Source organism: Xenopus laevis, chromosome 5S, assembly GCF_017654675.1.
Source record: "Xenopus laevis strain J_2021 chromosome 5S, Xenopus_laevis_v10.1, whole genome shotgun sequence".
Classification (NCBI taxonomy): Eukaryota; Metazoa; Chordata; class Amphibia; order Anura; family Pipidae; genus Xenopus; species Xenopus laevis.
The window spans coordinates 16,972,593-16,995,869 of NC_054380.1; the positions used below are offsets into that span (position 1 = coordinate 16,972,593).

Here is a 23,277-nt window from a genome sequence, read left to right on the forward strand (position 1 = left end):
ATTTCTCAACCTTTCCCAGTGAAACCAGACTGAGCCCTAATAGAATAACTACAGTTCATGATATAGAATCATTCCAGTCAGCAAGTTATATTAAAAGATAATGTGCAGTGATAAAAATATATGCAGTCATAAAAATATAAATCCCTTTCAAAATTGTGCACAGTGGTACCCTTTATAAAAGTAAAGAGAACATGGATCAGAAGCTATTCCATGATGAAAAAAGAGGAGACTTGCATATATTTTATAGACACCTTCCCTATAACATAAGCTGCCCCTTATTTGGGAAAACTCCCGGCTTCAAGCACACTAGAAAACAAGATGCTATACCTGTTTACTCCTACAAAGTGTTTTACAAAAAATAAGCTCCCACTCAGCATGAAAAAGAAATGGATTTTGACATATTTCTAAAGGTCTTTCCTACTGTGTGTGTTGTGGTTGATCCCTTTAGATTAATGCAACGTCCTCGCTGCTTGAGTGTTTATGTACCAGCTTCAAATTCCTGACCTCAGATTAAAAGGAGCAGCAGAATTGTGTTTAAACCTGGTGCCACAATGCTAAACAACCAAACAAGTGCCGTGCCCTTTACCTTCGAATATATTTTGCACAACCTTACATGAATTGCTTACAGAAAGGCAGCGTTTTTTATGCCTTTTTGCTCCTTTTGTTATTTTAAAAGTGCAAATGCATCCAAGTAATTTTACCCTTTTGTTTCATATTCCTAAGATCCTCAACTTCAAAGGCAGAATGACAGCATGCGGTCGATTTATGAGTGAACTCTTGAAGAGATGCTGAAGAATTACCTTGTCAATCACCCCAAGGACTCTGAAGGCCTTCAGTTCCTCTGCAGGACTCCTTAGGTTCCAAGAGGGCCTTGAACTTAGTGCTCCTGGAGGCTAATGGAAGATATCAAAGATGAGACATCAATCAGTGAGGTACTTGAAGGAAGGCCGCCTGCTGGAGCAAATGCCGAGCCGAAGGAAACTAAATTTATCATAAATCACAGAGCTGAGATAAAAGATGATGTTATAGGAGTCGCTCTAATTATTAAGTTGCAAGTAAATAAATTAAGAGGAGGAAGCCAGAGAACGAAAAAGTAATACTAAAAGCTGCTTTTTGGTGGTATTTGTTTCAAGAAAATGAAAGTAATTAATGCTAATTAAGGGGTTATTCCAGCTCTGGATTAGGTTTACTGGTATGGGTGAAGGAGAGGATTCACACAAAGTACAGGAAAAGATCTGTTGGACATATTGCTCGGACACTTTAGGTTTATAGATCTGCAGGTCAACAGCAAAACTAGAGCTACAACTATTAGGTCACAGTAGTGTAAACTCATACATGTAGGGAATACATCACTGCATATGAGCAGAGCATTTTTTGGCATTACTGTACATATTTCAGTACTGTCGGTGCCCAATGCACCTTTTTTATTCTTTTTTTCAGCAGTATTTGGGAAAGCTACACTTTTGGCTTCTTAGGAGTTTTAGCCTATCAAGATCAAGATCAATGCAGCCCCATAAGATTATTTACCATATCAGTATTATGCAGAGTGCAAGACAGGAGGAGAATACATTATATGCATAACACAGATGGAATTATGGGAGGCTACTGCATTTATAACCCATAAAGGAAAAATATAACCCCTTTATGAGCTCATACAGTCGAACTTATGAAACAATAAACCAACATTCCTACTTAAAATCACAGTATAATGCAACCCCCTCCTGCATCTTGTTCCTTTGTGGGATTTAAAGCCCATTCCAGAAAATCTGTGCACCACTCAAATGGAAAACATAGAAAATTTAAATCACAGAATTCATCACCTCACAATGGAACAAGGCGAAGGAGGGGATGGACCACTGAAAAATCATTGAAATCAATAAAGAATAACTGCTAAGTCATATAATACTCTTTGTTGGTGCAGGGGCAACTTGGAACACTGCAACTTACAGCGCTGAGCTCCTCCTGCGAGTGTTTAAGGCATAAGCTGGAGATACTTTCAGCACGCATCAGATACTCGGCAGTCTTCTTCTTCACCGCTTCCCGCCGCGTTGGACTCGGCTCTCCTACAAATGGCAGATAGAAAGTAATATATTTATGAAGGGTTATGCAAAAGGAATAGTGGAAGACAAACTATTGATCTGAGGAAATTAAATAATTAGCTTTACTCTTAAAGGAGAACTAAAGCTTAACTAAAGAAGTAGCTAGAAATGTTGTACTTTATGTTTTGTGCTTCTGTACCAGCCCAAGGCAACCACAACCCTTTAGCAGCAAAGATCTGTGTCTCCAAAGATGCCCCAGTAGCTCCCCATCTTCTTTTCTGCTGATTCACTGCACATGCTCTGTGCTGCTGTCACTTACTGAGCTTAGGGACCCACTCACAATATACAGTACACATAGAATAGACATGTCACAATATAAGGCTGATTAGTAATTAATACAGATAATTACTACATGGCAGCACAGAAACCAGTGCAATTAGCATCAGAATTTAATAATCAGCAAACCTGTAGCATCAGCTTATATTACAGGGGAAGCTCATTTTCTACTGGATAATTAGTGATGAGCCCTAAACTTAGCTTCTCAACAGCTGCTCAGAGCCCACTGAGCATGTGAGTGTCACAGACACTTTCCAAGATGGTGACCCCCTGTGACAAGTTTGATGTCCTGGATCATTGCTGCTATTGACAAGCTGAAACCTTAGGCTGGTGCAATAAGTTCAATTTATTTCATTTTTTAGGGTTTAGTTCTACTTTAAAGATTCATATTCGTGCCTACCCCATAGAGAGAAACAGTAGTAAGACTTCTCCTAGGTTTCAAAAACGTCAGGTTTTTCATTGATGTATCAAAATAAGGTTAGGGTTTGGCTGGTTTGAATTAGTCCAGTTACATACAACATGGCTCCTTATATGTTTCAATTGATGATCAGCCATGCAGACAACCATATTCATTATGAAACAAGTAACTTGCAAGCCAGTGAACTGTATTGATTCATTTGAGCACGACTGAGTTCCATGGACTGTCCCGCCTCGTACTTTTATATGATGGTTGAACTCTTCGGTGACTTATAATGTGCTTATATTTTACTACAGGGAGTTAAGTGTCCCTAAATAACCTATATTATTGGTCTTTTAACAATAAAACAGAAACTATTGGTGGAAATTGGGTGAAATTAATTCCTACAATGTACTGAAATAAGGGAATGAACAATGAGAGCCTTCTGCCTGAAAAAAAGATAAAACACAGCTAGTGCCTGTGATGAAAAAAGCAGTTTTATCACAGAGAAAGTAAATCATATCCGATCAGTCTTGTATTTGAACAAAATGCCAGCCAGATTTAATTCTGGTGTATAGCGTAACGGTATTCAGTCCTAAAAGCTTCAATCTTCCCATTCAACAACACAGTTGCCTGAAGTGGAAGCTTGTCCAAAATAAACAGATGAGGATAAGCGAGTGCAAGGAGACTGGAATCCCAGGGAGATGTTTCTGTAGCAGCTAAATTGGTTTTATTTCATTTTTGTCACTTAGTGCTTGGCTTAGTGAGTGCTTCCACTGAACTGACAGCATGTAGCCTGTTATAATATAAAATATAAGAGGGCTATGGATAATATACCTTCCAAAATATAAGGCAATAAAGTGATAACGTAATGATGATGTCAGACACAAGGCCTTTATCATGACCATGTAAGGATACATCATATCCTGCCTGTGTTGCACATAGCAACCTGGGGGCTGGAGGACCACACTGCTTATAATATTGAATAGCATGTCCTCTTATGTCATTCAATGTTTGTGCCGTGTATTTCTACATAGAAAAAGTCACAGGCAAAGATGTGCACTTGGATGTTGCAGCGCATCGTTCCCAAGACCCCGAATATTGCACGGCAGCAGGCAGGCAATTTGGGGCAGATGGATAATAGCAGCTTTTGGGAACTATCTGATAACCAGATGCTGACCAAACAGTGCATGAACCCATCCATCACTCACCAGTGCACAGCCAGGATAGCCCCATCCAAGGAACATTGGAACGTTCTCTTACTCTAGGATCCATTTGAAACAGAGAAAAGAACAGTGGTGAATTTCTTGCTCTAAACTATTAACCCCATTGTGTCTTGACGGAGAGAAACTGGGCGAAAATCTGTGCTTGCTGGGAGATGTAATCCATTATGTAAGGTTTAACAGATTCTTTGGTTAAAAGTAAAAAAAAAGGGCATAATTGCCTAGGACATGGAAATCACTGTAACAGTTTACTTTTTGAGCTTAACCCTGCCACGAGTTTATTGGCAACTCACAATGCAGCAAGATCAAAGACCTAGCAACTTATATAGGGGTCAATAGGAATTGACTGCTTTTCGGTCTAGCATATTTTTGGTTACTGGTGTCAGATACCCCCAGGATAGTATTTTTAAAGTGCAAGCCAACGTGAAGTGAATCAGAAAGCCAATAATGTAAAAATATATATATTCCAAATGCTAGAGCCTGGTCCACCTCTTTTTCCTATCCTGGGTCACTTTATGCTTAGCATCCCCAATAGGCACCACCTTCGGCACACATTACAGAAAACTCAGCAAATGTATTCTAAAATACTTTGGAAGAGAGAACATGGCAGCACAGCACTCAACATTATGTACCCCTTCTCGGTGCATTGTATTTTTTTCTTTTAAACTAGAGCAGCCGGATAGGACATTAGCCATCAGAATCACTGGAGGGGTGTCTAAAAACTGGCATCCACAAGTGAATTTAGGATTCCTGCTCAGGGGGCCATCACATGACTCCTGGTGTTCACTTTAAAGCTAACTCCAACCAGGAGAATGCTTAGTTGGGAGTAAATTCCAGATTCAGTGAACATGTTCTAGGCCATCAAGCAACACAAGAATTTAGGATTCGTGCTCAGGAGGCCATCTCATGCCTCCTTAAGTTCTCTTTTACGCTACCTCCAACCAGGAGAATGCTCAGTTGGGAGTCAAGTCCAAATTCAGGGCACATGCTCTTAGCCATCAAGCGACATAAGATGATGCCCACCACTTCACTACCTTGAATTTTTCTAAACAGGTAAAAAAACAGGGCAATTTTGGTTGGTCCACAGTAGGGTGGTTGGAAAGGTGGAAGGGAGGCCTCTCTGGGCGGATTAACATATATAAATTTCACTGATTATTCTTTAAAGTCAAGTTACCTTTGTAGACATAAACTACCTCCATAAAATGTGTGCAATGTAGCATGGTGGCCCATTGGTTAGCATTGCGAAGATCCAGGGTCCAACACTGACCAGGCCCCTATTGCTTGTAGTATTTTGCTTTCATTGTGTCGGTTCCCTACAATCACCCCTGTTTCTTCTAACATTCCAAAAAAACAAAAAAAAAACATATAGGCAAGTTAATGAGCTCTTGATAAAATGGTCCCTAGTGTGTGTGTGTGTGTCCACACAATTTTAGATTGCAAGCTGCACTGGGGTAGAAACTGCTGTGAATGATGAACAATTTCTGTTAAGCACAGAGACACGTCTGCACTACCTAAACAAATGATAATGATAGTAAAATTGTAAGCTCACAGCAAACCACACAAATGAATTTATTTGAAACCTCAGCCTTGACCCTGTGTAAAGAACAAAAAGTAAAATAAAATAAAACTTGACAAATTAGCAGAAAGAATGGCACAATTTTGTCGAATGCTTTCTCAAACTAGAGAGCTCAATAAGGGGGTCAAGCTAACCAGCACAAAACAGAAAATTGAAATACCGAGCGAGAACATGACCCATCTTGGCATTCAAGGTCCAACCAAACAGAAGTAGCCTAATTTTCAACTCAGATCATAATAAAAAAAAAATAAGAACCTTTTTTCTCTGTTCTTCACCGTTGAATAGAACACTGTGTAGATAAGGACCTTACTAAAAGGCTACAAGTTTTTACTTTTAAAGGCATACATGATTTTTATTTTTTAAAGTAATATATTGTTGAAAAACAAAGGTTCAAAGCAAAGTATAACTAACGTTAGAGTAAAGAATGCAAACGGCGATTTTTTTTTTTCATTATAAGGAACTGAAACTTAGGGTTAGATCCACAAATGGCATCTGGGAATACAAACATTCTGCTGGATAATGTGGTGTAATTTATAAAATCAGTGTCAAGGTTGCAGCATTCAAACGATCTTCTTCCATTTGCGCTACGAGAAGGTGACGGCAAGAGCTTAATTTTCTACTTAGGGTAGATTTAAGCTTTGACAACACGTCTCCATAAAGCAAGAATATGACGCCAAGCACATTCTTAGTGGTGCTCGTAAAAAGCACGGAGTGTTCTCAGCGTAAGCAAATTTACTGCAAACTTCTTAAGATGAACTTTAATGGATCAAATAGAATGCATCCATTTATGCTAGCTTCAAATGTGAAAAGCGTCGGGTTCATACTTGTAATTCACAAATAATACAGATATAGCAGTTAATTACCATTCCGTTAGAGGGACCCTGACACTTTCCCCCCTCACCGGCAGCTGAATTGCCAAGTGCTTTCATTCGGGAAAGAAGGTATTAACACAAATTTGAGAGCTCCTTAGTAGTCAGGCCAGACATTCTGAGCCAGTGTAGTGCCAAAAATATGGTGCCCTTCCATGGTATTCTGCATATTAGAGATCGTAGATGCACAGTACAAACATATCGGAATAATTTTTGTACTGTGCATTTACTCTCCCAAGCTTAATGGGAATGACTAGAAGACCGGAAGGGGATGGTGGTGTGGTACTCAGAAAACAGTGCCCTGGGCTGTTGTGTTTTTTTTAAAGAAGAGGTAGACCAGCTTCAGGTAAGAGACTAGAATGACAAGGGGCGCCTAATAACTTTCCTTTTCCTTTAATTGTCATTTGTACTCTTTCAAGTTGCTGCTGAATTTAAGAACCCGGTCAGATGAGGACCACATAAGCACATGATTATTTTTAACTAGCAAGCAAGCAGAGTGGGCAACCTTAATTGGCACATGCATTGTCACATTTAAAGTGTCCCTAGCTGTGTCTTACAATATATCTTCAATGATGTTCCCAAAGATGTTCAGTAGGATTGAGGTCTACCGGTTGTCCAAGCAAGTCAGCAGCCCATATTTTTCCTTCGATTTCAAATGAATATTGGCACAGCTCTGAAGCATGTTTAGGATCACTGTCCTGCTCTTGCCATGCACACATGCCAACCCAGTGGTGGTGATATGCCTCTTCAGAGTTGTACTGCTCTATGGTCAATTTGTAGTTCATCCAGACCAAGTCAGCAACTTCCAGCATTGGCAAAACATCTGTCAATTTAGCTTGAGAACTTCTACAAAGGCCATAGTTTAAAAATGGTTTTTTGACCATATTTCTGCTACATGGAATAGAGCAGTGATCACCAACCAGTGGCTCACAAGCAACATGTTACTCACCAACCCCTTGGATGTTGCTCTCAGTGGCTTCAAAGCAGGTGCTTATTTTTGAATTCCTGGCTTGGAGGCAAGTTTTTGTTCCATAAAAACCAAGTTTATGGCCAAACAGAGCCTCCTGTAGGCTGTCAGTCCATATAAGGCTACCAAATAGCCAATCACAGCCCTTATTGACCCCCCCAAAACTTTTTTCATGCTTGTGTTGCTCCCCAACTCATTTTACATTTGAATGTGGCATTCGGTAACAAAGGTTGGGGGCCAATGGATTATAGTGTTCTTTGCTCAATTGGTTTTAAATCCCCTTGATTTTAGGGTTAAAAATTATCCTAATGTCTAATCCGAATGCCTTTGCAGAAAACCATAGCCCTCTTACCCTTACAGTTTTTCAGGAGAATAGCGATCGATAGGTTTAAATATTTCCAACCCTGCTGCTGCTTGCCAACTTGGGCCTAATCCACCCCAAAATTCCACATCCATTTCAAAACCTGAAACAGTTTCAGCACCATCTAATGGTGCAAATAAATGGTCAGGGTTAGCATGGTGACATCACCAAAGTGGAGAACCAGTGTGAGCATGTCACTAATAGAAAGGATCCCTGCTTTAAATTAAAGGACATAGTTTGCCAATGGTCTTTTCACTGTTTTTTTACTAAATGGTACCAGTGCATCCCTACTAGGGATTCAGCAGAATGCTGTAGGTCTGGTGCACTAAATCAGAACCCTGTAAGAGTCCTGTAACTTTAAAGCTCTGGACAATTGAGGCTGAAAATGCTTTAGTTAGCAGATGATGTATGATTTGTTTCAAATCTGAGTATCCAAAATTGTGGGTTCGGTTTGTTATTTAGAAATGGTAGATTCCTTTATATCTCAAGTATAAACTTCAAATTTAAATAGTATCAAAAAGTTAACCTAATGTTATGAGTTGAATACAACCAAGTATTAGTACCGGTGTGGGATCCATTATCCGGAAACCCTGTATCCCGAAAGCACCGAATTCTGGAAAGGCCATCTCCCATAGAATCCATTTTATCCAAATAATCCAAATTCTTAAAAATGATTTCCTTTTTCTCTGTAATAATAAAACAGTCTCTTGTACTTGATCCAAACTAAGATAAATAAATCCTTATTGGAAGCAAAACCAGCCTATTGGGTTTATGTAACATTTTAATACATTTCTAGTAGACTTATGGTATGAAGATCCTAATTATGGAAACATCCATTATCCAGAAAGCCCCAGGTCCCGAGCATTCTGGATAATAGGTCCCATACTTTTTTACACACAATATGTGGGCACTCTATAAATACATGTTAATAATAATAATACATGGGGGTTATTTACTTAACTCAGATTTTTTTTTGGTCGGACTTTTAAAGGGGAATACAATTTTTTTTGTAGGAAAAAAGAACTCTATTTCTTTCTCCAAGATTTATTGAACCCGAGGCTACTAAAAGTCTGAATAAAAAAGCACTCCATCAAAAACCTGCCGCGGTCATGTAGAAGTCAATGGCAGATGTCTTTTTTACAACTGGAAGATATCACGATCTGCGCTCGGTTTTGAACGAGAATCTGAAAAAAATCATGGTTTTCAGGTGATAATCTGAAAAAGTGAGTTTTCAGGGTCAAATCCGAAAAAAAAAAGTCATACGATTCAGATTTTTTCACGATTTTATAATCTTTTATCGCACTAGATTTTTTGAGTTAATTTATTGATAAATGAGGTAAAATTATGGATGGGGGTTTGGTTGAAGTGGTTTTACTAAAATAATTTTTCAGATTTTAGACTTTTTTACTGTAAATAATGGCTATTAATGTTTCGCAACTATTGACTACATTTCTAAATCGGTCGATCTTCACCTACATCTGTCTGTAGTGGTGTGACAGTGAGAAAAAGCTTTGGCATGTATCATAGTGGAAAGAGGGATTTGGGGAAATGCACAGATATCAAGATTAGGGACAGATCACATGCTATATAACTAGAGATGTGCAAGGGGGGATGCTGGGACCATAAGCTAATGTCTTAGGAGATAGGAGGAAACCTGCAATGCTTTAGGGTCAGGGCACACAGGCAGATTCAGGGAGATTAGTCGCCCGGCGACTAATCTCCCCAACTTCCTCCCCTGCCTTTCCGCTGGCTAAAATGTAAATCGCCAGCGGGATGGCACTCAGCGCAATTCATTTCCCAAAGTTTCCTCGTGAGGTACCACCAAGTGATTATATTTACTTGCCTGAAATCTCGGGCCAGTGCTCCTATCAGCAAAAATCTGAACCAGCCCGGGGTTATTCCAGCGAGCACCTTAAAGCAATCATCTTCCTTCTTCTTCAGTTTCAAATGCCCCAGGGCAGGCGCATTCGCAGTAGAATGCAATAGCTGTTTTTTTTTGTTAAAGTTTGGCTTTTTCGCTCTACTTCGCATGCACAGCCGCGAGAAAACAAAGGAAGCAAGAAGAGGCTCGCTCTGTGGTGCTCGCTGGAGGAACTCTGGGCAGTTTTCTGCTGATCGGAGCACCGGCCTGGGGTGTCCGTTAACTAAATATAATCACTTGGGGATGCCTAACTTTTGGTACCCCCAAGTGTAATTTGACTTTCACTCTCCTTTAAATGAATTGTCTGTTAAGGCCTGAAGTAGAGTCCTGCAGCGGGTCGGGTACCCGCGGGTTACCCGCATAAACCTGCAGTAAAATGCGGGTTTTTCGTTGAAGTTCAAGGTGCGGGTATACCCGCGGGTCGGCGGTTCTGCGGGTTTGCGCGTTGCGGGTCTTCTCAATATCAATATTTGCTCCTTTTTTCTAGTCACGTCCACTTCCGATGATGTCATTTCCGGTACACAAGGACAGCACTTCCGGTTTTACTCCCTTTTATCTGATCATATCTACTTCCGATGATGTCACTTCCGGTTTATAATGACAGCACTTCCTGATTCTTGATGGTCAGCGGGTCGCGGGTCCGGGTTGCAGAGAAGGTACTTGGGGGTCGGGTCGGGTTGCGAGTCCAAGCGGGTAAGAATGCGGGTTGCGGGTGCGGGATTGCAGGGTGCGGGTACGGGTCGGGTTCGGGTCCCAAAAAACTGACCCGCGCAGGACTCTAGCCTGAAGGGATAACAGGTGCAAATAGCCATAATTTTTAAACATTATGAACAAGCATTTTCTTTTTTAATATTATCCAAATATCTTCAATAAAAAAATCCACCTAAATAAAAACTAAAACTGGAATAGAGGCAGCAAAACAGGCTCACTCGAAGCGATTTCCCTTTAAGAACTGTAAAGATCTCCTGAAAAGCCACAACTGTGTCATTCCCATTGTTAGTGCCAATTTACTGCCTTTTACCAATATAACGTTCATGTAAATAAACACCCCAGAAAATCACAGGAGCCTGGCTGTCTGAATCCGCCTGCTCTTAAGCAAAAGCTCTCATGAAAATGCAGCAGCGATGGGGAAAAAAAAAGACCACCACGTCTAAACCCTTGGAGTTTCCTCGCCTATCTCCCTGCTTTTACTGCGGAGGGACGCAGCTGTGCCTCATCCATATCTGCATGAATGAAAATATTTAAGCGACAAAACCTCCCACTTAGTTTATTTCCCATTTGACTTTCCTGTAATTATTTTGTAAACTGTTCGCATAACAATACATAAAAACATCTGCAAAAACAGGTAATTAAAGTGTCAAGCCTAACTAATGCATTTTTATGGTGTCCATGCTTCGTCAGCTGTAATTATAAGTCTTTTTAAGCAAATGATGATGTGGCTTCACGATGTGCAAGTGCTTATTTCGGAGGCCTTATTTACTGCTAGTGCAAACACAACATAAAACTCAAAAGCGACTTAATTACCTGTATAACAAAAACTTAACACATATTTACAGGCAGAGGAGAAGTAATTCCTTTGGTTAAATAAAAATGTGTGCCAATAACACACATCAGTGGTTTTCTCAGCGAACAATTTGATGCAAAAAATAAATAAATAAATAAATAAATGTAATTCCATTGGGCAATGGAAAGGATTTGGGGATTGAGAAGGTTTCTAAGGTTCTGCTGGAAATATTTATTTAGTAATACAGGTATGGGATTCATTATCTGGAAAGCCATTATCCATAAAGCTCTGAATTAAGACGGCCTTTCATTGCTTCGCACTCTAACGGCAGGCAAATTTTTGCTCTGGCGAATGGACGTAACTCCGCAAATTCACGAAGATGCAAATTTTACTGAACGTTACCTCATTCCCCAGACTTGCCTTCGCCAGCTCAGACCAGGTGAAGTGCAATGGAGTACATAGGACTTCTTCAATTTTTAGTGCAAAATTTTTCTAAGTCCCAAAAAACGCTGGAGTCTTTTTCTTTTTTTAGAGTGATAGCCTGTAAAAAATTTTTTTGGTAACTGGGTTCCCCCCTACATTTTCTAACATATGGAACATAAACTATACACTGGGCTCATGTGTAGGGCATTATAACAACTGTAATTTATTTATTAAGGTTCCCTGGACATGTGTAATGTAATATATTTGCTGCAACATATATGTTGATGTAACTTTATCATTTCCCGCCGTATGCAAATTAGACAACGCTAGCGCATCTTCGCTTTGATTGCCAAAGTAAAACTAACGAAAATTCGCCAGCATCCGGCGCCCTGGATGCATTTAGTAAATTAGCGTTGTCTGAGCGAATTTTCGCATGGTGAAGTGTAGCGATGGGTGCGAAGCCGTCGATGGTGAATTTTCGGCACTTAGTAAATTTACACCTTTGTATCTATGGCCAGCTTTGTTCGGAATACATTTTTTTATCAAGTGCATAAGTATTCTGTGTTCAGTAATTCCTTGTCTATCCCCAACATATACCCTATTAACTAAAGTTGGATTTATATTCATATTATGGAAGCTGCCTTCATGTTCCTCAGCTGAAGTATCACTGAAAACCTAATGAATCAAGAGAAACAGTGGCCTCCAGTGGACAAACCCTCATCATCAAAAAATCCTTGTTTTACTTTACCAAGTGATTTAAAGGACCAGTAAAAAGAAAAAAAATCAAAAAAAAAAAATGTGTTTGTACTTAACGGAAAAAACCCCACAAATACACTTTTAATTCTAAATTCTAAGTCTTTATTAAGAAATATCTCCTATAGAAGGCAGGGAGGAGAAATCGAGCACCGCACGATGGATCATTGCCCTGTCGGAGATTGGTAAGTTATTTCTTAATAAAGACTTTGCGAATTTAAAGTTAAATGTGTCTTGGTGGGTTTTTTTTCAGTATGTAGAAACAAATTTTTTTTTGGTTACTGGTCTTCTAATTAATAGGGCTCTTGTTTTACTCAGTCGAGAAATGTTATAAACCAATTTAACAACGAAATGCAGAAATGGCAATTACATATACATACAGGTATGGGACCTGTTATCCAGAATGCTTGGGCCCTGGTGTTTTCCAAATAACGGATCTTTCTGTTATATGGCCCTTCATACCTTATGTCTACTAGAAAATCATGTAAACATGAAATAAAACCAATCTGGTTTTGCTTATAATAAGGAATAATTATATATTAGTTGGGATCAAGTACAGGCTACTGTTTTGTTATTACAGAGAAAATGGAAAAAATGTTTAAAAATTTGCATTAATTCATTATAATGGTGTCTATGGGATACAGCCTTTCTGCAATTCAGAGCTTTCTGGATAACAGGTTTCCAGATAAATGATCCTATACCTGTACTGTAAATTGACATAAATATAAACAAAAAGGGGGGTTGTGGGAGCACCACAAGGCTAAGTAGAATATACAATACAAAGGGAGTGCAACTGATCTGGCTGGGATAATTATAAACATACAAGGGATAGGAAATTGATTAATGCACATTCCCTGGCCCCGTTTCAGTAGTAATTAAGTATCTGTGCAAGGGCATTTATTTTAAAAACAGGGTTTTTATTACAAAGTCTTGATCATAAAATTGATAAGCCACCTTACCATGTCAAGGTAACCCCTCATATGCTGGTCCTAACTATTTAACTCGGATCAAATTTGTCAATGGTTGGCACCTCCCTAGAAGCGATGTGTGGGCCGGCCCGAAAACGGGCGGGTTCAGGTCGACTCCTGCACAAAATCTTCGGGTCGCGGGAGGGCGTGGGTCAAGCACATCTCCTGCTCTCCCCATCCGTGACCTAGTACTGCCGGCTTCCAGCGCCGGAATTTATAGACTTCCGCCTGCCCCGCCCCTTTTGTGACGTCACTGCAGGTTGGGTCGGGTGCAGGTTTATAAAAAGAGGGCAGGAATGGGCCCGGGTGCGGTTCGGGAGGGGGCAGTTAGGGTCGGGTCGAGAAATTTGCGACCCGCACATCTCTATTCCCTGGATAGCAAAGTGTTTTAGGATAAGTGTCTCATTACCAAGCTACTGGTCTAACTGGGCTTGATCATCCCCCCATGCCACACCATTTATAGGGGAGAGGCTGCCAAGGTCAAAGTATTGGTTTCACACTAGTATCCCTTCCTCCCAAGCATGCAGCTTTTAAAAGAGTGATTGCCCAGAACAACACCTGTTTTAAAGGCATAAGACCATAAATATAAAGGTCTTAGTGGGAACAGAAACCATTTACTGCTTTATAAGAATACAAATTTGTGAGCATGCTGCTATTTAAAAAGGCAGTTCACCTTTAAGTAAACGTTTAGTATGTAATAGAATGGCCAATACTAAGCAACTTTTGAACTGGCCTTCATTTTTTTTTTTGCTTCTGACGCTTTCCAGCTTTCAAATGGGGGTCACTGACCCCACCGAAAAACAAATGCTCTGTAAGGCTACAAATGTATTGTTATTGCTACATTTGATTATTCGTCTATCTATTTAGGCCTCTCCTATTCATCCAGTTTATTATTCAAATCAATGCATGGTTGCTGAAACTGGAGAGCTGCTGAATAAAAAGCTAAATAACTCAAACACCACAAATAATAAAAAATGAAAACCAATTGCAAATTGTCTCAGACTATCACTCCCTACATCATATTAAAAGTTCGCTCAAAGGTGAACAACCCCTTTAAGAGTAAGACAGAGAAAGACTGGAGGCTGCTGAATAGGGAGAAGACATGGGGGTGACTATTAATTGGTGCAATATTAGAATATGTATTTGCTTCAACATCATATAGTTACATACTGTTACATCTATGCATGTGTAATAATGACCTGTGTAATACGTGTAGCCTGTACTGATATGTTGGAATTTTAAAAAAATTGGACTTCCTTTGTTGGGTGAGAACATGGAAAGTGTGAGATGTCCCAGCAGGATTTAATGCGAATGGATACAACTGGCCCCAAAGATAACAAAACTGTAAACCAATCCAATCAAAAAGGCTTACTAGTCATCCATTATGAGATGGCAATGGATTGCATATGTGAGATATCATGAGGTGCACTTATAAAGGAATATTAACATAAAAAAAATAATGTGTCTTAAAGTAATAAAAATATAACGTAGTGTTGCCCTGCACTGGTGAAACTGCTGTGTTTGCTTCAGAAACTCTACTATAGTTTATAAAAACAAGCTGCTGTGTAGCCATGAGGGCAGCCATTCAAGCACAGGATACACAGTAGATAACAGATAAGTACTACTATAGTTTATATAAACAAGCTGCTGTGTAGCCATGGGGGCAGCCATTCAAGCACAGGATACACAGTAGATAACAGATAAGCACTACTATAGTTTATATAAACAAGCTGCTGTGTAGCCATGGGGCAGCCATTCAAGCACAGGATACACAGTAGATAACAGATAAGTACTACTATAGTTTATACAAACAAGCTGCTGTGTAGCCATGAGGGCAGTCATTCAAGCACAGGATACACAGTAGATAACAGATAAGTACTACTATAGTTTATATAAACAAGCTGCTGTGTAGCCATGGGGGCAGCCATTCAAGCACAGGATACACAGTAGATAACAGATAAGCACTACTATAGTTTATATAAACAAGCTGTTGTGTAGCCATGGGGCAGCCATTCAAGCACAGGGTACACAGTAGATAACAGATAAGTACTACTATAGTTTATACAAACAAGCTGCTGTGTAGCCACGGGGGCAGCCATTCAAGCACAGGATACACAGTAGATAACAGATAAGTACTACTATAGTTATATAAACAAGCTGCTGTGTAGCCATGGGGGCAGCCATTCAAGCACAGGATACACAGTAGATAACAGATAAGTACTACTATAGTTATATAAACAAGCTGCTGTGTAGCCATGGGGGCAGCCATTCAAGCACACGATACACAGTAGATGACAGATAAGTACTACTTATATAAACAAGCTGCTGTGTAGTCATGGGGGCATCTTCGCCAGGGGCCCATAATGACCCCAGAATTTAAACCCACAGTCGCTCAATATCCTTAACCCACTCTTTACTCTCCTATGGCTTGCTTTTATTCCCTTTTACCTTCTTTTCAGCACTGTACATGCCAGGCGCTACCGGGTGTAACTCATCCAATAATGTAAATATGTACTCGGAGAGGCGCCCAAAAGGGGTAGCGATAATCTGGCACAATGGTAACCCTTTTCTTCCCTTACACTATTGTGTTTACTACACAAGAAAAGTTTCAAAATAAAACTCCAGTGATGTATATGCAAAGGGGGCTGGCAATGGTGTCTGAGGGGTATTTGGCCAGTATAGGATAGCCCTTTTGAATCATTATACTTTTATTATATGAGCAAGGATGTGAATCTGTAGGGTATATCAGACATAAGTATTTTTATACTATTTGAAAAGAAAAAGTTAGGCTTAAAGGATGGGTCATGGCTGATTTTGGTTTAGGATCAATTTGTTCTGTTTGCCCTCTGATCATAGTTGCCAGCCATCCCTTGTTTCTAGGCATGGTAATGGAAAATACCTTGAACACCTTCCAGGAGAAGATCGACGCCTTTCTTGTAAAACTCAATGGCAGATTCATAGTCCTCCTGGGACTCCTTCTTCATGGCCATGGTTATTAGTGAGCCAGCCTTGGTTAGGTAGTCTGGCTTGCTTAGTTTCTGCTTTAGCCTTGCAGGGAAGGAGCTTTGTCTATCTTTCTCTCCCTCAGATTTGGTTGCCTCATGACTAGAGGCAAAGACGCTTTGAATGCTAGACTCAGGCGATGGAAGGACCCCGAGGAATTTACTGGGTGAAGTCTGATTGGAAGCCATTCCATCATCTATCCCAGACAAAGAGTCTTTATCAACCGTCAAAGAGATCAAGTCACTGTCACTGGAGAGCCCTAATATAATGCAAGAAGAGAATAACAAAAGGAGATACATACACACGAGCGGACTGTAATGTGAAAACAACAAAAATTAGAACTCTTTTTTTTAGGGCAAGCAGAAATGCCTGCTGTGAGGATCCAGTATCTCTGTGTACATGATATTGGGCTGTAAACATGGAACATCACATTCATTGGTCTGGTTATAAATGTTGACCCAATTATGATAATTCAGCCCCAGACCCCACTACCATTAAGAGCAACCCTGTATCTCAAACCTTTTCACCTGTTCAATATGCAGGCAGGTGCAATAGTGGCTATAGCAGCAGCGTGGATATTCTGGAAAAATACTGAGGCAGAGTGGCACATATAACAGGGGGATAGTAGCCTCTGGTGAATGAAGCACTTGGAGAAACATCCTAATAGTGTGAGGTAGCAGTGGGATAATAGTCTCAGGGAAGGGAGTGTGACTGTGGGGTAGCAGGTATAGTAGTGAGAGATGGTGCCTATAGTAACAGTGGGATAATAGTCTCTGGGAAGGGAGTGTGACTGTGGGATAGCAGGTATAGTAGGGAGAGATGGTGCCTATAGTAACAGTGGGATAATAGTCTCTGGGAAGGGAGTGTGACTGTGGGATAGCAGGTATAGTAGGGAGAGATGGTGCCTATAGTAACAGTGGGATAATAGTCTCTGGGAAGGGAGTGTGACTGTGGGATAGCAGGTATAGTAGGGAGAGATGGTGCCTATAGTAACAGTGTATAATAGTCTCTGGGAAGGGAGTGTGACTGTGGGGTAGCAGGTATAGTAGGGAGAGATGGTGCCTATAGTAACAGTGGATAATAGTCTCTGGGGAGGTAGTGTGACTGTGGGATAGCAGGTATAGTAGGGAGAGATGGTGCTTATAGTAACAGTGGATAATAGTCTCTGGGAAGGGATTGTGACTGTGGGATAGCAGGTATAGTAGGGAGAGATGGTACCTATAGTAACAGTGGATAATAGTCTCTGGGAAGGGAGTGTGACTGTGGGATAGCAGGTATAGTAGGGAGAGATGGTGCCTATAGTAACAGTGGGATAATAGTCTCTGGGAAGGGAGTGTGACTGTGGGATAGCAGGTATAGTAGGGAGAGATGATGCCTATAGTAGCAGTGGGGATAATAGTCAATGGGATGGGATTGCAATGCAATAATAGCTGGTGCAGTAGAGAGAATTACAGATCAGTTTGTCAGGGACTCACCTCCACATTCAGATACGCTGGTAAAAGTCAGGTCATCAGGCCCACATGAATCCTTTCTCACTAGTGAGAAGAAAAAAGTGTTGCGTTATAAATGATTCCTTCCAGTTCTTGAGTCACAAAGCCCACTACCAAACTTAAAGAGTCTCTATAAAAATATATCACATAAAACAGAATGCCATTTTAAAATGTTATTCAAAATTTAATAATATGCACAACTGGATTATTCCAAAATGAATCACTGCCATTTTAAGGATCCCTACTCAAGGTTAAATCAATAATATTTACCGTACATGACATTTATTTTAGATTCTTTGAATGGTCCCTCATTAGGATAAACATTTACTGTTGGTTATGTTTCTCTTTGGAACATATAGCTCCAATTTAAATGTTGGGAAATGGCTAAGAAAACCTGCTATAGACAAACGATATTTCAAGCTGCCAGTCTTCGGCTGTAGTTGAAGAAGTAAAGTGTGGATAAAGAAAACCAGAGATGTTGGAAATTCACCGGTTGTACACAAAGTTTGTTGAGTCTCTAATTTAAAGGGGTGCCAAACATTTTACTCTATATAAATGTGCTAAAACATTCTCTGGTTATTGCTTTGCTTTAGAAAAAATCTCCTTTTTTTACTATTTTCCCCCAAAAGCAGGGGCATAACTACAGAGGAAGCAGACCCTGCGGCTGCAGGGGGCCCAGGAAGTATAGGGGCCCCATTAAGCCCTTATTCATATAGAATTTCAATAAATATTGGTAAAACTGGTCAATCTCTAGACAATGGGGCTCATTTATCAACACTGGGCAAATTAGCCCATGGGCAGTTACCTATAGCAACCATTCAGTGATTAGCTTTTTAAAGCCAGCTGCAAGTAGAACAATGAATGCAGCCATCTGATTGGTTGCCATGGGTTACTGCCCATGGGCAAATTTGCCCAGTGTTGATAAATGACCCCCATTGTGAGGGTCTGAAAAATAATTTTATGTGGCGCCCAGTAATTTCTTACGCCACTGTCCAAAAGACTATGGAAAGTAAAGAAGAAGAAAGGAATGCTTTAGTCATGCTCTCCCTCTTCAGGGCATTTGACACATGTTTACCCCCCACATTGATTAGTAGCTGTGGGGACAAAATAATCACAATTGGCCTGAATTTCTTGTGTGGCAATGCTCCAAATCCAGGATTTGGTTCAGAAATCTGCTGAATTCCAGCACTTTTTGGAAGATTTGTATTCAGCCTAATTCAAAGGTTAGCCAAACCAAATTTCATCCTAAAAGGAGAAGGAAAGGCTAAAATTAAGTAAGCTTTATCAGAAAGGTCTATATAAATATACCATTAAATCCTCAAAGTAATGCTGCTCTGAGTCCTCTGTCAAAAGAAACACCACATTTCTTTCCTTCTATTGTGTACACATGGGCTTCTGTATCAGACTTCCTGTTTTCAGCTTAAACCTCCAGGGCTCGGCATGAGCATGCTCAGTTTGCTCCTTTTCCCTCTCCCTCCTCCCCTCCCTGCTGTAATCTGACCCCACAGCTATGAGTGAGCAGGGAGAGACGAAGGCAGGAAGTGATGTCACACCAAGCTAAAATGGCAGCTACTATCCTAAACAAACAGAGAGCTTCTAGAGCGGTTTACTCAGGTATGGTAAATCATTCTACATAATAAATATAGTGTTATAGCTTGCACTATTGTGGCTAAATCTATTGGCAATAAACTGCTTCGGTAGCTTTCCTTCTCCTTTAAAAGTCATGTGATGTTAAAGCTTTTAACAACTTAAAGGAGAACTTAACCCACCCGAATAAGAAAAGTCCCTACCCACTACCCTAGGTAGTCCCCCCCTCCCTGCTTTCCCCCGCATAGTTAGTTACCTCTGAAACTGCCCACTTGCTCACGTATCATTGCAGAGTAAGCGCAGCGGAGCTCATGGGTGCCATCTTCAGGATCTTCGTCTTCTTCGGGAAGTGAACGCCATATTGGCGCATGCGTAGTTGGAGCAGTCTTCTGGTTCATAGCAACTGCCCATGTGCCAAAATTGCAGAAGGGAAAAAAAAGGACCCGAAGAAGACCGGAGTTCCATGAGCTCCTCTGCGATTGCTCTGCACCGATATGTAAGCAAACTCTTAGGGGCAATTTCAGGGGTAACTATGCGGGGGCAAGCAGGGAGGGGGAACTACATAGGGTAATAGGTAGGAATTTTTATTATTGGGGGGGTTATTTCTCCTTTAAGGCAACATATTTTTGTTTTTTTGTCATTTCTTTTACCGTCTCTCTAATGTGAATATGCAAATTAAGCTATGGATTTGGGTTGGTATTTAGCTGAATCTTTTGCGGAGGATTCGTAATGAATTGGAAAATTAGGGACGAGGTGCATTTTGTCAGGGAATCCAAAACCCCTGCTTCATTTAATTTACATTTCGCATTATGTAAAAATGAAGGAAAATAATAAGCAAAGGAAAAACTGATTCACGCTGCAGAATTTTGAAGATGAAATCAGAGCTGTGTGAGAGGAGGCTTCACAATATGAGCTTGGAATTCTCTCCTTAATGCACATCCAGCTATCTGCATTTAAGTGCTTGCAAATATGAATATGCATAACTCGTAACCTCTGTCACAAGAGAATATCTCCCAGGCATCTTATATGATTACATTAAGGCCTTTTATAGTTTTCTACTTTTTTTTTTGTAAAAGAGCTGCCCATCTCGGGTGCAGATGCATTTATGGCTACTCACCTCTGGCACAACGTTTCTCTGTTCAGCTTCCAACGCAGAGAAGAGTGAAAATAACAATGATTATTGTGCTACAGGTGAGTAAACAGAGGCACAGGGGCAGAAAGGCTATGGATTCATCATAACGCATTGTTCGAGGGAATTTTTAACCAAAATACAGCCTTCCACTTTTGTCTTCGACTGTCCAATGACCTCTCCAAAGGATGAAGCCATTTTGTTTTCAAACTTTCCAACTCAGTGCCCCGCTCTAAATATCCGCCATGGTGACCAGAATGCATAATGTGAGTGCAGAATAAATGTATATAACGATACTAACAATGTATATACAGATCCCAATAAAAAAACATGGCAAGAATTAATATGCTAGAAAATAACAGATCTAGGATTGCCACCTGTCCGGTTTTTACCTGGACAGCCCGTTTTTTTTGAAGGGCTGCCCAGTTCAAAACTGCCTGCCCGGTTTTCCAAATTAGGAAAACCAGGCAGGATTCCTTATGATTGACGCAGAGATCGGTTAAACACTGATCACCATGTCATAACCCCGCCCCTTGCATCAGGACCCACCACCAGCAACATCACAGCCCCGCCCCCATTTTGTCACGGCCCTGCCAGGATTCAAGTGGGCCAAAAGGTGGCAACCCATCAAAGATCTAATATTAGTATCTACCAAACGTGATATAATGGGAAGGCTGTGGGGGGCTGTGAATGTGGGGAGAGCAGTGACATCTAGGAAGGGCAGAATGGAAAGTGAAAGTAATTGCTTGCTCCGCCTTTGAGCTTACAACATCAATGAATGCTTTAATAAAAAATAGAAATTGGATTTCATGTTTAATTTGAAAAGGATTTTAATTTTAACTTTTTGTGTCTAGGTGATAGGTCCACTTTAATCCTTATTGGAGGCAACACAATGCTATTGGGTTTATTTAATGTTTAAATGTTGTTTTAGCAGACTTAAGGTATGGGGATCCACAGCATTCTGGATAACTAGTCCCATTACGGGGGGGGGGGGAAGAGAGAGAGAGAGAGAGAGAGAGAGAGAGAGAGAGACAGAGAGAGAACATTTGCACTGATTCTTACAGAGATTGAGCTTCATTGGGCAGGTACTGATGTGCATGATGTAAATGTCCTTAGCACATATACACACACAATAGGGTCAATTAGCAGGCATTTAGCCTTGTGTTTTTGGAGTCCTAGAGGGGAAAGCCAAACATACAAACTGGATTCAGATTCGGCCAAATCTGAGATATTTTTATCAGGCCTCTGTTTCGAGCATATCCATATCCGGAAAAAATCTGAACCCTATCTAATTGGAAAACAAAAATGGCAAGTGCATTGGTTATATCCACTGGTGCACTTGCTTTTTCAGCACAGCAGAAGGGTTTGGATTTGGTATTCGGCCGAAGCTGAATTCAGCTGAACCATATAAAGCAGGGTTCTGCGTATCCCTAATACAAACCCCTTGCAGCTACTGTCCATGTTGGATAAGACCCCAGTGCTGAAGGGCAGTATCAAGTATCAACCACTCAGTCACAACGTTTAAGTCCTCAATGGTTATACTTTTGTCACATTCTGTGTGGTGAGCAGTCAGGCCCATTAAGGTTCTAATTAAAGGGATTCTGTCGTGATTTTTATGATGTAGTTATTTCTAAATTACACGGTTTACACTGCAAATAATTCACTCTACAATATAAAATTTAATTCCTGCACCAGCAAGTGTATTTTTATTTTAATTTATAATATAGGTGTGTAGGCAGCCATCTCGGGTCATTTTGCCTGCTCATGTGCTTTCAGAAAGAGCCAGCACTTTAGGATGGAACTGCTTTCTGGCAGGCTGTTGTTTCTCCTACTTAATGTAACTGAATGTGTCACAGTGGGACCTGGATTTTACTATTAAGTGATGTTCAGGTCTGGACCGAGATTCAAAATTTGCCCTGGCATTCAGCTACACAGAGGCCCAAACAGCACCTCACCAGCACAATAGTTAGTGCCTGTCTATGGCAACTTACAGCAGCCCCTCTGGCCTTTGCCAGAACCCACAGATTGCCAGTCCGGGCCTGTTGATGTTCTTAGATCTACAAGGGAGCCGTTATCTTGTATTAGGGAGCTGCTATCTGGTTACCTTCCCATTGTTCTGTTCTTAGGCTGCTGGTGGGGAGGTGATATCACCCCAACTTGCAGTACACAGATGGGAAACTGACAATATGTCTAGCCCCATGTCAGATTTCAAAATTAAAAATAAAAAAACCTGTTTGCTCTTTTGAGAAATGGATTTCAGTGCAGAATTCTGCTGCAGGAGCACTTTTTATTGATGCATTTTGAAAACAAAAACATTCCCATGACAGTATCCCTTTAAACAAATCAGTTAAACAAATTACCAGTCCACAGATAAGTCCCTGTATAATAAGTTTCTTATCTCAAAGCCTGCAAAGGCTGCAGCTAAGAAAGGGTGGGGTTTGTTCAGTGTTGTCCAGTTGACCAGCAATTCAACCAGGATGTTGCAATGACAGTTTCAGCCTCTGCCCTGTTAAAGGGGGTGGTAAACTTTTACTATGTTACAAAATGGTCAATTCTCAGCAACTTTTCAATTGCTCTTCATTTTTTATTTTCTAGAGTTTTTTTAATTATTTGCCTGGTTCTTCTGATTCTTTCTAGCTACAAAGGTATTGTTATTGTTACTTTGTATTACTCATCTTTCTGTCCAGGCCTCTCCTATTCATATATCAGTCGCTCATTTAAATAAAAGCAT

The 23,277-nt window shown here is 40.4% G+C and overlaps 1 protein-coding gene across 2 annotated transcripts in view; it reads right to left on the reverse strand.

Moving 5' to 3' along the window:
* rps6kc1.S (ribosomal protein S6 kinase, 52kDa, polypeptide 1 S homeolog) overlaps window positions 1-23,277 on the reverse strand; it is an 86,728-nt gene that overhangs the window by 42,767 nt on the left and 20,684 nt on the right. For both annotated transcript variants that reach the window (XM_018264995.2, XM_018264996.2), the window contains exons 7-10: window positions 17,816-17,875; window positions 16,237-16,599; window positions 1,948-2,063; window positions 801-893 (exon numbers count right to left, since the gene is read on the reverse strand). In XM_018264995.2, coding sequence (XP_018120484.1) covers window positions 801-893; window positions 1,948-2,063; window positions 16,237-16,599; window positions 17,816-17,875 — 632 coding nt within the window. The remainder of the gene's footprint in view (window positions 1-800; window positions 894-1,947; window positions 2,064-16,236; window positions 16,600-17,815; window positions 17,876-23,277) is intronic.